A 16357-nucleotide genomic window follows, 5' to 3' on the forward strand; every position below is an offset into this window, starting at 1 on the left:
AAAACATTTAAAATTATTAATTAATTTTCATCTGTTTTGTTAAATCTTACACTTGAACTACGATATTTGGTTCTTTAAATAAAATTGATTCTGGTTTGGTTAATATCAATTCATTGAGTTATGTGTTGAATTTGTTTTTGTTTTTGCAAGTTGAGGTCAATGGGCAATTACATTGTTAACTGAATTTGCAATAGTGATTTGGATAAATTAAAATTTCTCCACACTGTAAATTTTTTGAATTTTTGTACATTTGAGTCTTTGACCAAATTTTTGACATGTGAGTAGGGGTGGTTGTTGGCTAATTGAGTGGGTCAATCAGAACAGTAGGAGCATTAACACTAAGAAAATGAAACAATAAAATAATTGTAAACTAATGAATTAATATTAGAAAAAAAAATTGTTAACTAACGAATTGAAGAATTGTAAACTAATAAAAAATTAATTAATTGTAAACATTTAGGCTTAAAATGTCTTTTGAATTCAATAAAAGAACAGTAAAGACAAAAATACATAAACTAAAAAATTAAAATATTCTAAGTAATAATAATTAAAGTTTTACTTAACAAAAATAATTAATAAGTTTATTGTATTAGAAAAAAATATGTTAAATCAACTTATAGTTTATCTTTTATTCTTTTGCTAGTACTATGACTATATTCATAATAAGGAAATCATGTAGATTGCAAGATTCATCTCCTACTCAAAATTCATCTTCTAAGCATAATCTTGTTGACATGAACAATCTTCCTTCAGACCCTAGGCAACGAGAAAATATCTCATTTTGTGAGGTCGATATATTCAATTTCTCTTTAGTTTTAGATTTTATATAATTTATATTTCTTATTGACCTCTTTGGACAAAAAATCTTGCAGCCACCACTGCTTGGTATACGAACCAACATAGAAAACAGATCATAAAAATTTTAAGTTAAATTGTTTTTAATAAAGACTTGATGAGTTCAGCCTTGTTGGGCTACATCTAAATAGTGTTCTTCCTTTCAAAGATAATTAAATGTAAAAGCAGCAACCAAGTGTTCATTCAAATGAGAAACCCAATGTACAACATCTAATATACTGTACCTAAATTTTCACCCTCTTTCCTCTAGTCATACATATAATTTTTGATAAATAGGTTTTATTTCAACATATGAAGTCCATTATATTCCATAATGATAGCTCTTATCATTAGGCCAAGACACCAATTGATTTTTGGTGTAGGCAATATTTGAACCCTATTCAACAATAAGACACTTTACTAATCTTCACACAAATTTGGAGCCTATATATATCACAAGGAAAGAACATGCCTAACACATCCCAAAATATTTGCTTCCGCAAGTGCAACCAAAAAAAGATGTCTAGGCAACTCTCACACGAGTTGGAGGTAAATGTGCCAGCTAGTGAAGCATGGGAGCTCTATGGCAAGCTTCGGTTAGCAAAACTCCTTGTAGAAGAGGGAAGTATCGTTGAGAAGATTGAGGTCATAGAAGGTGATGGAGGGATTGGGACTATTCTGAAGAAAACATACGCACCAGGTATGCTAATTGATAAAGCAATACAAACTGATAAACATAGAAGTAATCTTGAACCCAACCAATGATACCAAGCAATCTAAGAATTGGCTTTGGAGAAATAGCTCCCCCCTCTCCTTAGTCAGAAATGAATGATTGCTTATGCTTCTATGTTCTCTTTAAAGTTTCAATTTCAATAGTTCCATTTTTTTTTTCATTAATTAAACTTTCTTTCTAATGAATTAGGCTCGCATGGGTTTTCTGTGCAAAGAGAGAAGTTCACAAAGTATGACAATGAGAAACGCATGAAAGAACTAGAGGTGCTGGAAGGAGGATATCTTGATTTAGGCCTTTCTCTTTTTCGTGTTCGCTTTGAAATCATAGAGAAGGACAATGATTCATGCATAATCAAAAGCACAATTGAGTATGATATCAAGGAAGAAGCTGTTGCAAATACCTCGTACGTCACTACTGACCTTGTAGCAAAAATTGCAGAAATCGCCAAAAATTTTCTCGTCAAAAACAAAGCTACTAGAAATGCAGAGTGATTATGAACAATAATATACCACATTATGGAATAAAATAACAAATTCGTGGTATTTCTTATCTTTATATGTACTTGAGTGTTTGATGAAGTTTTCGAAGATGGTAGATATAAATAATGTATTTAGGAGATGGTAGTTTGGATGGAAGAAATTCCATCTTTCATCCAACACCAGTTGCATCTTGATGTATCTTCCTAATTTTAAAGCAATAAAGATGAATGACTTCTTTATTTAGGAGATGGTATTTTGAATTTAAATGGGCTACACAACAAATGATGATTTAAGTGATCAATCTCCCAGAGAAGTCTGCAAAATGATAAACTAGTGAGAATTTAAGTTTAGGGACACAAAAATTTTAACAATTTTTTTCATAATTGTGGTGATTGGCACAAAATAAAAATAATATCAGTAATGGGGCCACGTAAAAGTAATTTTTTTAGCTTAACTTTTTTTTTTTAAATCCTCTAATCACAACTTATCACATAATTATTTTAAGTACTTATTTTAGGGAATTCCAACTTATGTCATCTATTCCTGATGATTGGTCTTTATTATTAAACCAAAATATAGCCTATAACTGTGTAAAAAGTTGTCATAACATTGGTATTATCTTAATTTCAATTTGTGTTGGAGAGAGAGAGGTGTTAAGGAAATCCTTGTTCAAATCAAGCACTTGCTATAATCGACTATGGACAAGGTTTTTCTCCAAATTTGTTTGGAGAAAACCCTATCAAACTTCTTCGATATATTTTTTATTGGATGTGAATTTTGAAAAAATAACCGTTTTATCACACGTTCTTTACGTTCTTAACACACACGTCAAATTTCATTCAAATTTGATGTTCTTTATTATTCAACCATTAAGCTTATTTTTAATGTATAATTTTGAATCACAAAAACTCGAAATTTAAACTCTTGATTAATGACATAGCTATTAATATTTAATCTTTGTGAAATTTTACAAGCATAGAGGACATAATAAGAACATATAATTTAACGGCTAGATTTTCAAAATTTATTATTATTATTTAAACTTCCTTTCCATTGAATTAGGCTCACATGGGTTCACTGTGCACAAAGACAAGTTCACAAAGCTTGACAATGAGAAACGCATGAAAGAACCAAAGGTGATTGAAGGAGGATATCTTGATTTAGGCCTTACTCTTTTTCGTGTTCACTTCAAAATCATAGAAAAGGACAATGATTCATGCATAATCAAAAGCACAATTGAGTATGATGTCAAGCACAATACTGACATAGTAGCAAAAATTGCAAAAGTCGCAAAAAATTATCTAAAAAAAAAACAGAGCTACTAAAAATGTAGCTTGATTATGAACAATAATATACCACGTTATGGAATAAAATAACAAATTCGTGGTATTTCTTATCTTTATATGTACTTAAGTGTGTGATGAAGTTTTCGAAGATGGTAGATATACATAATGTATTTAGGAGATGGTAGTTTGGATGGAAGAAATTCGATCTTTCATCCAACACTAGTTGCATCTTGATGTATCTTCCTAATTTTATAGCAATAAAGACGAATGACTTCTTTATAAAATAAATAAACATTAAAAAAAAAAGTGTGCGAAGACGTTTTCAATTCAGAAAAAAAGGAAAAAAAAAATGTGTGACCTATTTCTGCTGATGCATTTTAATATTAATTAATAAATAAAATATAAAATATCTCACATTTATGCGATTCATTTGGACTAAAAAGGGTTAGTAAATTTATATACATCACCAAATAACCCATGACCCACAGCCTAGTACTATTGAGACCCATGAGTAGTCCACTAGTTAAGTGAAATAGGTTGCGAGCTAATTTTTCTGTTAAATATAAATCCTATCCAGCAAGATACTTTTGTTTAACCCTAAATAGTGCTGGCTAGTTACACCCAAAAGGATACCTGAGCTGCTCTATGTGACTAAAAATTTAGCCTAGCCACATTTACCCATAAGAAGCACGCCAACTTCATTTAATGCTCGTTAATGAACTTTGGCAAATTCAGTAGAATCCCTAGTTGCCGTTTTGGCCCAAAAGGGTTTAGTAAATCAAGATTAATCAACAATTATCCAAATTATGATTAAATTAGCTCACCCTAATATCTCTTGCAGAAAAGAAGAAATCTAAAGTTTTCCATCATATTAGGAGTACAACAGATAAAAGCTCACATACATACTCAATGATGGATCTTAGGAGGATCTTAGGCTTATTAAAAAGTCTTTCTATTGTGGGTTCCAGTTAGTTCAACTGGTAAAGTCTCTTATCTTCGAATAAGAGATTGACAAAATAAAGGTATTAAAATGGTAATCATTAACAAAATTTTACTAGAAACATGTCTAAAAACATTTAAACAACTTTCAAATGAATTTTCACCATTTTTATAAGGTTAATATAAAATAATAAAGCATAAATAAGTGTAAGTATTTGTGTTTAGTATTCTTTCAAATAAACAAAATTTTAGCCTAAAATAAAATCATTTTCAACAAAAATTAATAAATTGTATATTCAGATGTAAAAAGCAAAATTCTTGAACCACTAATAAAATTATCAAATAATAATAATAGCTTGAGAAGGGGTAATATGATAAATTGAAAAGGTATAATTTAAACTCAAAATAAATAAAATATTAAATCCAGGAATGACACATCAAAGAGCTTAGCCTAGTGGTTAGATTTTCTGTATTAGAGTGCAAGGGTAATATTACTTGAAATGGCAACCTATATGTCTAATATAATACAATGGACCTTAGCCTTGCACCTTGATTGTATTCATCACGTCATTCACTACTATTTAAATTAATTGATCACAAAGTTCAAACCACCTTAGGTTCGAATGCTTCATTTTTTGATAAGCAAACGATTCATGGTTTTGTCTAATTAATTAATTAAATTTTTTTTTGTTTTACATATCATCGTTATCCTCATCGATGAGTTCTTTTAACATGTGATTCAAGCTTTGAGAACACGGACATAAGTTTAGGTCCCTTAAAATACCACCAACTCTTTTACATTGTCGCTTATGAAAAAAATTAAAAACATGAATTGTCAATAGGACTACTAACAAGGACCGGTGGAACCCCCCAAAATAGTGAAAACAATAATTGATTTTATCAAGAAAACAAAACAAGTTAGGTGAACCCCATCAGAAAAAGGCCCCAATAATTGTGGATGTGGGTCAATGAGAATCCAACTCAAACAATATCCTATATTATTTCACCAAAAAAAGAAAGTAAAACAAACAAAAAAATTAATGATATAGTTGATATGACATCGTTATTTTAAGGTTTTGTTATTAAATTAATGATGTGGTATTCTCAGAACCATTTATTATAGAATGAAGAATTGAGATTAAAAGAAATTTATTTAATAGAGTACCTTATGAACTCTAAAAGATCTTAATCCAACTTTTAAGGAAAAAATCATTTTCCTTGTTTCCCCTCTTTATATTTGGGGTAATTCACAATTCTCCCGTATATTTTTTAAATCAACCAATTCCCCCCCCCTCCCCCCTCCCCCCTCCCAATGTTTAGGAAATGAGCAAATACCCCCAACTTGTTATTTTCTCAGTTAAATTTAACAAAATTTTTTAAAGAAATTATTAGTTGTACACCACAAGGAAGAGAAAAAGTTGAAGATTGTACTATTATTTTCTTAGATTGCATTTGTAATAATTGTAATTTCATTGGAGTTAACTGAAAAAGTAATGGATTTAAAGTATTTACTCATTTCCCAAACATAGATGGGGAAATTGGTTGGTTTTTCAAATATAATGAGGGAAATTGTGAGTCACCGCAAACATAGAAGGGGGGGGGAATGCTTTTTCCCCTAACTTTTTTTTTTTTTTTTCCTTTTGCTCTTATTCCCCATCAGACTTGGTTTTCATTCTCTATCACATATTTTTTTTCGACAATCTATACTTGTTCTACATAATGGCATTAGAAAATTGTTCTTGAACCTCTGTGAATAGCTTTAGGACTATAAATTATTTCACAACTTTTTATCACAGTTGGGACATGTCAAACTGTGAGTGATTAATTATCACTTATACATGGACCAACAATTCTTTCTTCATCACCAATCACAGTTATGGCATGAAATTGGGAAAAATTTTGTGGTAATAGAATTTTTCTTTGTTTATATTGTCAGAATAATTGTTGAAGGTTACGTATCATTATTGTCCTCATCGTTGAGTTCCTCTAACATGTGACAATATATTCATAGGTTTAGGTCCTCTTCTAGCTCTTTTTGTACTAAGTTTTTCAATTCTGGACAAGGGATCCACTCTTTTTTTATTGTCACTTTGTAATTATCTTCTTCTATTAGTAAAGTCTTTCTATCTTCTGTTAAAAAAAATAAAAAAAAATTAAAAAAAAAAAAGAAGAAGAAGAAGAAGAAGAAGGGAAAAGAAAACTACCAGATCCTTAGTTGATTTGATAAAATCATGAACTGTCTCTTATGGAGAGAAAAAAAAAAAAAGTTGTTAGGACCGGCCTAGGCCTAAGCAATTTAGGCCATGACCAGGGAGCCCATTTGAAATAGAAATAAAAATAAAAATTGTGAAGACAATAATTGAACTCACCACCCAAAAAACTGAGTGGAACCAAATAGAAATAGGCCCCAAAAATTTGTGGGTGAATGAGAATCCAACTCAATTAAAATGTTTTACATGAAGAAAAATACACACACACAAAAAGAAAATCTCTTAGAAATAAAAATAAAAATTGTGAAGACAATAATTGAACTCATCCCCAAAAAAATGAGTGGTACCAATAGAAAAAGGCCTCAAAAATTTGTGGGTGAATGTGAATCCAACTCAATTAAAATGTTTTACATGAGGAAAAATACAAACACAAAAAAAAAAATCTCTTAGAAATAAAAATAAAAATTGTGAAGACACTAATTGAACTCATCCCCAAAAAAATGAGTGGACCCAATAGAAAAAAGGCCCCAAAAATTTGTGGCTGAATGAGAATCCAACTCAATTAAAATGTTTTACACGAGGAAAAATACACGCACAAAAAAAAAATCTCTTAGGAATGTCTACCACCCATCATATTGTCACCATTGATCATTCTATCTGTCACACTCACATACTAAACAACCTCTCTCTCTCTCTCTCTCTCATCATGCATCACTTTATGGTACCAGAGGTAAATTAAAACATTTGAAATTATTAATTAATTTTCATCTGTTTTGTTAAATCTTACACTTGAAGTACGATATTTGGTTCTCTAAATAAAATTGATTCTGGTTTGGTTAATATCAATTCATTGAGTTATGTGTTGAATTTGTTTTTGTTTTTGCAAGTTGAAGTCAATAAGCAATATTGTTAACTGAATTTGCAATAGTGATTTTGATAAATTAAAATTTCTCCACACTGTAAAAGTTCGGAATTTTTGTACTTTTGAGTCTGTGACCAAATTTTTGACTTGTGAGTCGGGGTGGTTGTTGGCTAATTGAGTGGGTCAATCAGAGCAGTAGGAGCCTTAACACTAAGAAAATGAAACAATAAAATAATTGTAAACTAATGAATTAAGATTAGCAAAAAATTGTTAACTAACGAATTGAAGAATTGTAAACTAATAAAAAATTAATTAATTGTAAACAGTTAGGCTTAAAATGTCTTTTGAATTAAATAAAAGAACAGTAAAGACAAAAAGACATAAACTAAAAAATTAAAATATTCTAAGTAATAATAATTGAAGTTTTACTTAACAACATTAATTAATATATTTATTGTATTAGAAAAAAAATATGCTAATTCAACTTATAGTTTATCTTTTATTCTTTTGCTAGTACTATGACTATATTCATAATAAGGAAATCATGTAGACTGCAAGATTCATCTCCTACTCAAAATTCATCTTCTAAGAATAATCTTGTTGACATGAACAATCTTCCTTCAGACCCTAGGCAACGAGAAAATATCTCATTTTGTGAGGTCGATATATTCAATTTCTCTTTGGTTTTAGATTTTATATAATTTATATTTCTTATTGACCTCTTTGGACAAAAAATCTTGCAACCACCACTGCTTGGTATACGAACCTACATAGAAAATAGATCATAAAAATTTTAAGTTAAATTGTTTTTAATAAAGACTTGACGAGTTCAGCCTTATTGAGCTGCATCTAAATAGTGTTCTTCCTTTCAAAGATAATTAAATGTAAAAGTAGCAACCAAGTGTTCATTCAAATGAGAAACTCAATGTACAACATCTAATGTACTGTACCTAAATTTTCACCCTCTTTCCTCCAGTCATACATAAACTTTTTGATAAATAGGTTTTATTTCAACATATGAAGTCCATTATATTCCATAATGATAGCTCTTATCATTAGGCCAAGACACCAATTGATTTTTGGTGTAGGCAATATTTGAACCCTATTCAACAATAAGACACTTTACTAATCTTCACACAAATTTGGAGCCTATATATATCACAAGGAAAGAACATGCCTAACACATCCCAAAATATTTGCTTCCGCAAGTGCAACCAAAAAAAGATGTCTAGGCAACTCTCACACGAGTTGGAGGTAAATGTGCCAGCTAGTGAAGCATGGGAGCTCTATGGCAAGCTTCGGTTAGCAAAACTCCTTGTAGAAGAGGGAAGTATCGTTGAGAAGATTGAGGTCATAGAAGGTGATGGAGGGATTGGGACTATTCTGAAGAAAACATACGCACCAGGTATGCTAATTGATAAAGCAATACAAACTGATAGACATAGAAGTAATCTTGAACCCAACCAATGATACCAAGCAATCTAAGAATTGGCTTTGGAGAAATAGCTCCCCCCTCTCCTTAGTCAGAAATGAATGATTGCTTATGCTTCTATGTTCTCTTTAAAGTTTCAATTTCAATAGTTCCATTTTTTTTTTCATTAATTAAACTTTCTTTCTAATGAATTAGGCTCGCATGGGTTTTCTGTGCAAAGAGAGAAGTTCACAAAGTATGACAATGAGAAACGCATGAAAGAACTAGAGGTGCTGGAAGGAGGATATCTTGATTTAGGCCTTTCTCTTTTTCGTGTTCGCTTTGAAATCATAGAGAAGGACAATGATTCATGCATAATCAAAAGCACAATTGAGTATGATATCAAGGAAGAAGCTGTTGCAAATACCTCGTACGTCACTACTGACCTTGTAGCAAAAATTGCAGAAATCGCCAAAAATTTTCTCGTCAAAAACAAAGCTACTAGAAATGCAGAGTGATTACGAACAATAATATACCACATTATGGAATAAAATAACAAATTCGTGGTATTTCTTATCTTTATATGTACTTGAGTGTTTGATGAAGTTTTCGAAGATGGTAGATATAAATAATGTATTTAGGAGATGGTAGTTTGGATGGAAGAAATTCCATCTTCCATCCAACACCAGTTGCATCTTGATGTATCTTCCTAATTTTAAAGTAATAAAGATGAATGACTTCTTTATTTAGGAGATGGTATTTTGAATTTAAATGGGCTACACAACAAATGATGATTTAAGTGATCAATCCCCCAGAGAAGTCTCCAAAATGATAAACTAGTGAGAATTTAAGTTTAGGGACACAAAAATTTTAACAATTTTTTTCATAAGTGTGGTGATTGGCACAAAATAAAAATAATATCAGTAATGGGTCCATGTAAAAGTAATTTTTTTAGCTTAACTTATATTTTTTTTTAAATCCTTTAATCACAACTTATCACATAATTATCTTAAGTACTTATTTTAGAGAATTCCAACTTATATCGTCTACTCCTGATGATTGGTCTTTATTATTAAACCAAAATATAGCCTATAATTGTGTAAAAAGTTGTCATAACATTGCTATTATCTTAATTTCAGTTTGTGTTGGAGAGAGAGAGAGAGAGAGAGGTGTTAAGGAAATCCTTGTTCAAATCAAGCACTTGCTATAATCGACTATGGACAAGGTTTTTCTCCAAATTTGTTTGGAGAAAACCTTATTAAACTCTTTCTATATATTTTTTATTGGATGTGAATTTTAAAAATTTAACTGTTTAATCGCATATTTTTTATGTTCTTAACATACATGTCAAATTTCATTCAAATTTGATGTTCTTTATTATTCAATCATTAAGCTTATTTTTTATGTATAATTTTGAATCATAAAAACTTGAAATTTAAACTCTTGATTAATGACATAATTATTAATATTTAATTTTTATAAAATTTTACAAATATAGAGAACATAATAAAAATATATAATTTAACAATTAAATTGTCAAAATTTATATTCAATAAAATAATATTGTCCGAGTTAAGAGAGTTTCTCTCCAAACTTCCAGTCTAGCTTGAGTGAAACTTTTTCCAATCGACCATGGAGCTCCAACGCCCAATAAGAACAAGCTAAATTCGGCCATGGAGCAATAATAACAATTTCGGCCACATGCTTACTTTAATTGATCTCATCCATGCCACCTAACAATGTCATCACTTTTAGGCCACATTATTCTGTCTGTCACGTTTCATGTCATCACATATCCCCATGCCATGTTCCATGACATGATGACGTGACAATGCAATGATTTGGACTTCAATGCAACGATTTAGACTATTGGTTAGGAAAAGACTCCCAGCCAAAGAAAAAAGTTAGGAAAAGGCAATTTGAGCCGGCGATTCCAGGAATTTTGTCAATGGTGTTCTTATTCTACTTTGAAAAAATTTTGGGTCATTTCGGTCTATTTTGGGTATTTCGGAACATTTCAGTAAATACCGGCTGAAATTCAAAATTTGGCAAGTATGAAGTTTATACTTAAAAAAAAATTCTTAAAATCAAAACAAATTTGCATTCTATACACCGAAAAACCTCAAAAGAAAAAAATAAATAAATAAAAAGAAAAGAAATTAATGAACAAAGGTTCCGGTACAATAAACTATAAGTTCATTTGAAATATTAATAAAATTATTAATTATTGTTGTTTAGTTGTTTAATAAATTTGTTTGTCTTTTTTAAACTATAATTTGTTGTATTATTGTTTCATTAAATTATTAAATTATCAATTTTTGTGTAGCCTAACATAATTTAATTTGTTTGTCTTTTATAATGTATTAGTTAATTAAATTATTAATTATTGGTATTTAGTTGCTTCATTCATTTTTTTTAACTAACTATTAGGAGTCTAGTACACACTCCACTGTGCATTAGCATACACCTCATGTGTGCACACACCCCTACCTCTGCATGTCTTTTAGTTCAAAATTTGTTTGGCATAAAATTTTTGAGGGTGTTTCTGATATTACCTGAGGGTATTCCTATTTTTTTTAAGGGTAAACAAATAAAAAAAATTAAATTATTATATATAAAAAAAAAAATCAAGCCAGGGTGTTCCTAGGAACACCCTGGCTTCTGAGTGGCGTCGCCATTGGGCAATTCTCGTGTAGCACGTGCATGTGCTTTGTAAGACATATAAGGCAATTCTGTGGTTGTAGTTTGTCGAAAAAACATTTTGTGGTTGTAGAGCTCTCTATCTCTGTGTATTTCCATCACGCAACGACCGAATGGCTTTTGCGGAGCTCTCAATCTCTAAGTTCTTCTTTCAACTCTTCTTTTCTATTTCTTCAGCATGTACGCAAATGAGTAGGACATACTTTGGTTGGCTTTGCATTAAACCAAAACCTGACTTTCGTGGCCTGAGAAGACGAGAGGGACATTGGTTGCAAGAGGGTAAGGGTGTCCATGTAACTCGTTTACCTGACCAAATCGAGACACCTACTTGGACCAACCCGCTTGCCGCCCGATCCAACGACTTTGGTGGTCGGCGGCAGGTCTCAACCCTCCAAACCTTATTTCTCCTCTAAAACCGCAGCCACCCAACCCGTCCAACCACCACTTCAGATGAACCATCCTCAGTTCAGATCCGATGATGATTCGCTTAAGTCCAACGACGATTTTTCTCAGATCTACTTAGATCCGATGATTGTGACTCAAATTCGGCAATATTTTTTAAAAAATCGCTCAGATCAGTGACGTTTAAGCTCTAATCGATGACGTTTAAGCTCAAATCAGTAACTTTGGCTTAGATCCGGCGATGTTTAAGCTCAGATTGGTGACGTTTTGCTCTCCTCCAACCAGATCCAATGACATTTTGTTCTCCTCTACTCGTTGCCGCCTTTCGTCAATTTCAACCGAACCGATCGATCGTTTTTTAGAATTTCGATCCGACTCAACCCGTGGTGATCAGCGGTAGGTTGCGGGTCTAATTCTCTCCCACCCGACCTGAGCGGGTTGAGTCTAAGTTGAATCCAAACTCGACCAGGACCCACCCGCAGTCAGCCCTACAAGAGGGACTGCTCAATAAGGGGAAATAAGAAGACAAAAGGGACAATGCTTGCAAGAGGACAGCTCTATAAGGGGAAATAAGAAGACAAGATGGGCAATAGGGGTGTGTCGATTCGGTTTCGGTCGGTTTTCTAAGTGTTGGCCAACCAAAACCGAAATTTTCGATTTGCAAAATTCTCAACCGAAATCGACCGAAGTAATTGGAAATCAATTGATTTCAGTTGGATTTCGGTTTTGGTCGGTTTCGGTGGGTTTTTTCGGTTTCCTTATCATTTTTTCTTTTCTTTTTTTATCACACTTATCATTTATTTTTTAAGAAAGCAAACAAAGAAAAAAAAAAACAAACAAACAAACAAACCCAGAATAAGAGAGATGAAATTGAAAAAATAAACAAACCCAGAATATAAACAATCAACCAAGCACATGCGTTTTTTCAAAACCCTAACTTTATTTGCACATAAAAATTGAAAAAATAGCATTGATTCAATATTAAACAAACCCAGAATATATAAAAGAGAGAGGAAACTATGGAGAAATTAAAGAGAGAGAGAGAGAGAGAGCGTCATCGTGACTCCGTGAGAATAAAAAGATTAGGTCAGTGTAGGGAGCCCAGCATGTGGAGACCGGCATGTGGAGGCCGGCGTAGGAAGGCCGGCGTGTGGAGGCCAGTGCAAGAAGGACGATGTGTGGAGGCGGCATGTGGAGGCGTGGAGCAGTGAGAGGAGAGGAGGGGCTGAGGGCTGAACTCTGAAGAGTGGAGGTTTTTTTTTTCTTTTTTAATATCTTAAGAGTGGAGGCTGTGAGGAAGAAAGTGGGTTGTGGGTACTGGGTAGGGTTTTTACCTTTTGCTTTTATAGTTAAATCAGATTTAAGTTTAATTAGGTTAATTAGATATCTAATTAGTAATTATTTTAATTATACTTACTTATTCTAAAAATAAAATGAATGAGTTTGGGTTTGAACTTAATAAATTAAAAGGGGAAAGGGCCGGATTTAATAAAAGAAAAAAAGGAAGGCCCAAATGGTTTTTAAAAAAAAATGAAAAGGCATACCCAAATATGAAATATGTGCAGAGGCCTGATGCGATGATGCCCAAATATAATATATTATATATTTTATGTAAAATATGTTATAATATGTTCGGTTCGGTTTCAGTGGGTTTGGTGTATTCAAGCTGGAAACCGAAACCAAACCGAAATTTTTGGTTTTTAAAAATTAAAAACTGAAACCAAATTTTTTGTAATGGTTCGGTCTGTTTCGACCAGTTTTTTGGTTCGTCGGTTTTATGCACACCCCTAATGGGCAAGCTCAATATATATGAGCTATTATTAGTTTATTACATCAAGTGTCGGCTGGAACGTACGTTGTGTGCAATGCACCCAATCATAAAAGACTATACAAGATACATAAATTTATAGTATATTATACATATATCACAAGTAAAGAAGTCAAGAACATCCCAGCATATATTATTAGTGTTCTGAAGCAAGATAACATAAAAATAAAAATTAAAAAAAAAAAAAAAGGAAAAAAGAAGATGTTTGGGCAACTCTCACACGAGTTGGAGGTAAACGTGCCAGCTAGTGAAGCATGGGATTTATGGCACGCTTGGGATATCAAAACTTCTTGTAGAAGATGGAAGCGCCTTTGAGAAAATTGAGATCTTAGAAGGCGATGGAGGCCGGAGTGGGACTATTCTCAAGAAAACATTTATGCCAGGTTACAAACTTGTCAATGTTTTTACCTTTAAAACAATAATAATATATAATTATATATATATATATATATACACACACACCCCAAGTGTGTAGCTAGTATATATATTAAAGTTTTTAGTAAGCGATTGCCTTTACAAATAGGTAGTGTGAATGCTGCTAATTCCATTATGGAAAATTTTATTACACACTAGCCTTTACACATTCTCTTTTAAAATCTTGTTTTAAAAATAGGATTTCACAATTTTTAGTTTTATGCTACTATGTTTTGTTTAAAGTTTCAATTTGAATAGTTGCTTCCATCTTTTTATTATTATTATTATTATTATTATTATTATTATTATTATTAAACTTCCTTTCCATTGAATTAGGCTCACATGGTTCACTGTGCACAAAGAGAAGTTCACAAAGCTTGACAATGAGAAATGCATGAAAGAACCAGAGGTGATTAAAGTAGGATATCTTGATTTAGGCTTTACTCTATTTTGTGTTCGCGTCAAAATCATAGAGAATGACAATGTTTCATGCATAATCAAAAGCACAATTGAGTATGATGTCAAGGAAGAGGTTGTTGCAAATACCTTGTATGTCAATACTGATATAGTAGCAAAAATTGCAGAAGTCGCCAAAAATTATCTCATAAAAAAAAAAGCTACTAAAAATGTAGCTTGATTATGAACAATAATATACCACATTATGGAATAAAATAATAAATTCGTGGTATTGGTTATCTTTATATGTACTTAAGTGTGTAATGAAGTTTTTGGAGATGGTAGATTGTGATACAACACTAGTTGCATCTTGATGTGTCTTCCTAATTTTAAAGCAATAAAGATGAATGACTTCTCTTTATTTTAAAAAAAAAAGCATTAAAAAAAAAGTGTATGATGTGTTTCTACCGATGCATTATAATATTGACTAGCCTGCAATCCGTGCATACGCACAGAAATGTTGAACAATATTGATAAAGAAGAACAAAAAATGGAGCAATTTTATGAGTATTCATTTGAATTTTTTTAAATTATTATTATTATTATTATTCAAGGAAAAAAAATGTAGATTATTGTTTTGAATGTTGTATAAGGAATTTGATACCATGAAACACTATGGTTGATAACAATCTTTAAAAAAAAAAAAATAGAAGTACAATAACATTATAATATTAATGTTAATGTTTCTACAATTTGTTGGATCTATTAATTGTCAAAGAAAAAAAGTTATAGCGTCACATCTATTAATTGTAAAAGAAAATTGTTATAGTGGAATTATATTGAATCACTTGAGAACTTGTTGCATCTATCAATTGTAAATTCAAAAATGTTATGGTGGAATTATATTAGATAACATGATATTAAATAACAATTTTGCTAGTTATCTTACCACTCATTCTCAATCTCTTGTACACAATTGCAATGTTTGAATTTCTCACTTTACTGAAGAAAATAATATGAAGTAAGAGTTTTCAGTCTAATTCTATCTGACATATGATCTTTATACGTTTGTTTAGAATGTAATGGATATTTTTTCAAGCCTTTTTTATTGGTTCTCTCAATTTTAGCGAGTATTAAATACTTATGCACCAAATTTAAAAAAAAAAATTATGAAACATGGTAAAAAAATTAGACAACAATTGAAATTCAATGGATTTTCTCTAGAAAAGAATAGATTTGATGTTATGATAAAAATTTATAGTTTACTGCATGTCTCTAGAAATAAAATCCACTTGCTTTTGCAAAATCTGAACATCCGTAAACTTAAATACGCTGATATATACAACAAATAGCATTACAAAACAAAAACTAAACGTAGCTAATATAACTATTATATGGCTCGATTGAGGTGAATAATCACTGTCTTTCTTACTTTACAAAAACCAGAAGAGAGCAAATATTACATATATGGGTTGCTTTTTATCTACTCCAACTTCTATTACATCCACGCACCAACGTGTCAGACCACACAAACTTTTATGGATACAGTAGATAAAGCTAATATAGATAAAGTTTGAAGCCAAAATAAGATTTCCCATCAAGAATTCTCTAAATTTTTTTCAACTTCTCATTTATCAACATCCCAACCAAAGGGTATAATGAATTTATACACACACACATAAAATCAAACTGAAATGAAAGAGAACAAACAGATAATTAGAGAATAATTTTCTAACTCACCTAATAAAGTTAGAAATGAAACGATTTGGGGACAATCATAAAAAAATCATAGACATGGACAACAAAAAAAAGAAAAGAAAAGAAAATAATTATATAAAGTTGAATACTGGTTTTTAGAAAAAC

General features: G+C 31.2%; 2 protein-coding genes and 1 pseudogene across 2 annotated transcripts; all 3 read left to right on the forward strand.

Moving 5' to 3' along the window:
* The first annotated feature begins 1293 nt into the window (after window positions 1-1293).
* LOC142619151 (norbelladine synthase-like) lies at window positions 1294-2289 on the forward strand. The gene is made up of 2 exons (XM_075792226.1): window positions 1294-1534; window positions 1757-2289. The coding sequence occupies exons 1-2, from the start codon at window positions 1303-1305 to the stop codon at window positions 2056-2058; spliced, it is 534 nt and encodes a 177-aa protein (XP_075648341.1). The 5' UTR covers window positions 1294-1302; the 3' UTR covers window positions 2059-2289.
* A 6218-nt stretch (window positions 2290-8507) lies between these two features.
* On the forward strand, window positions 8508-9503 carry LOC142619211 (norbelladine synthase-like). The gene is made up of 2 exons (XM_075792281.1): window positions 8508-8748; window positions 8971-9503. The coding sequence occupies exons 1-2, from the start codon at window positions 8517-8519 to the stop codon at window positions 9270-9272; spliced, it is 534 nt and encodes a 177-aa protein (XP_075648396.1). The 5' UTR covers window positions 8508-8516; the 3' UTR covers window positions 9273-9503.
* Window positions 9504-13885: 4382 nt separating this feature from the next.
* LOC142620344 (norbelladine synthase-like) lies at window positions 13886-14735 on the forward strand (annotated as a pseudogene).
* The last annotated feature ends 1622 nt before the right edge of the window (window positions 14736-16357 follow it).

Source organism: Castanea sativa, chromosome 12, assembly GCF_040712315.1.
Source record: "Castanea sativa cultivar Marrone di Chiusa Pesio chromosome 12, ASM4071231v1".
Classification (NCBI taxonomy): domain Eukaryota; kingdom Viridiplantae; phylum Streptophyta; class Magnoliopsida; order Fagales; family Fagaceae; genus Castanea; species Castanea sativa.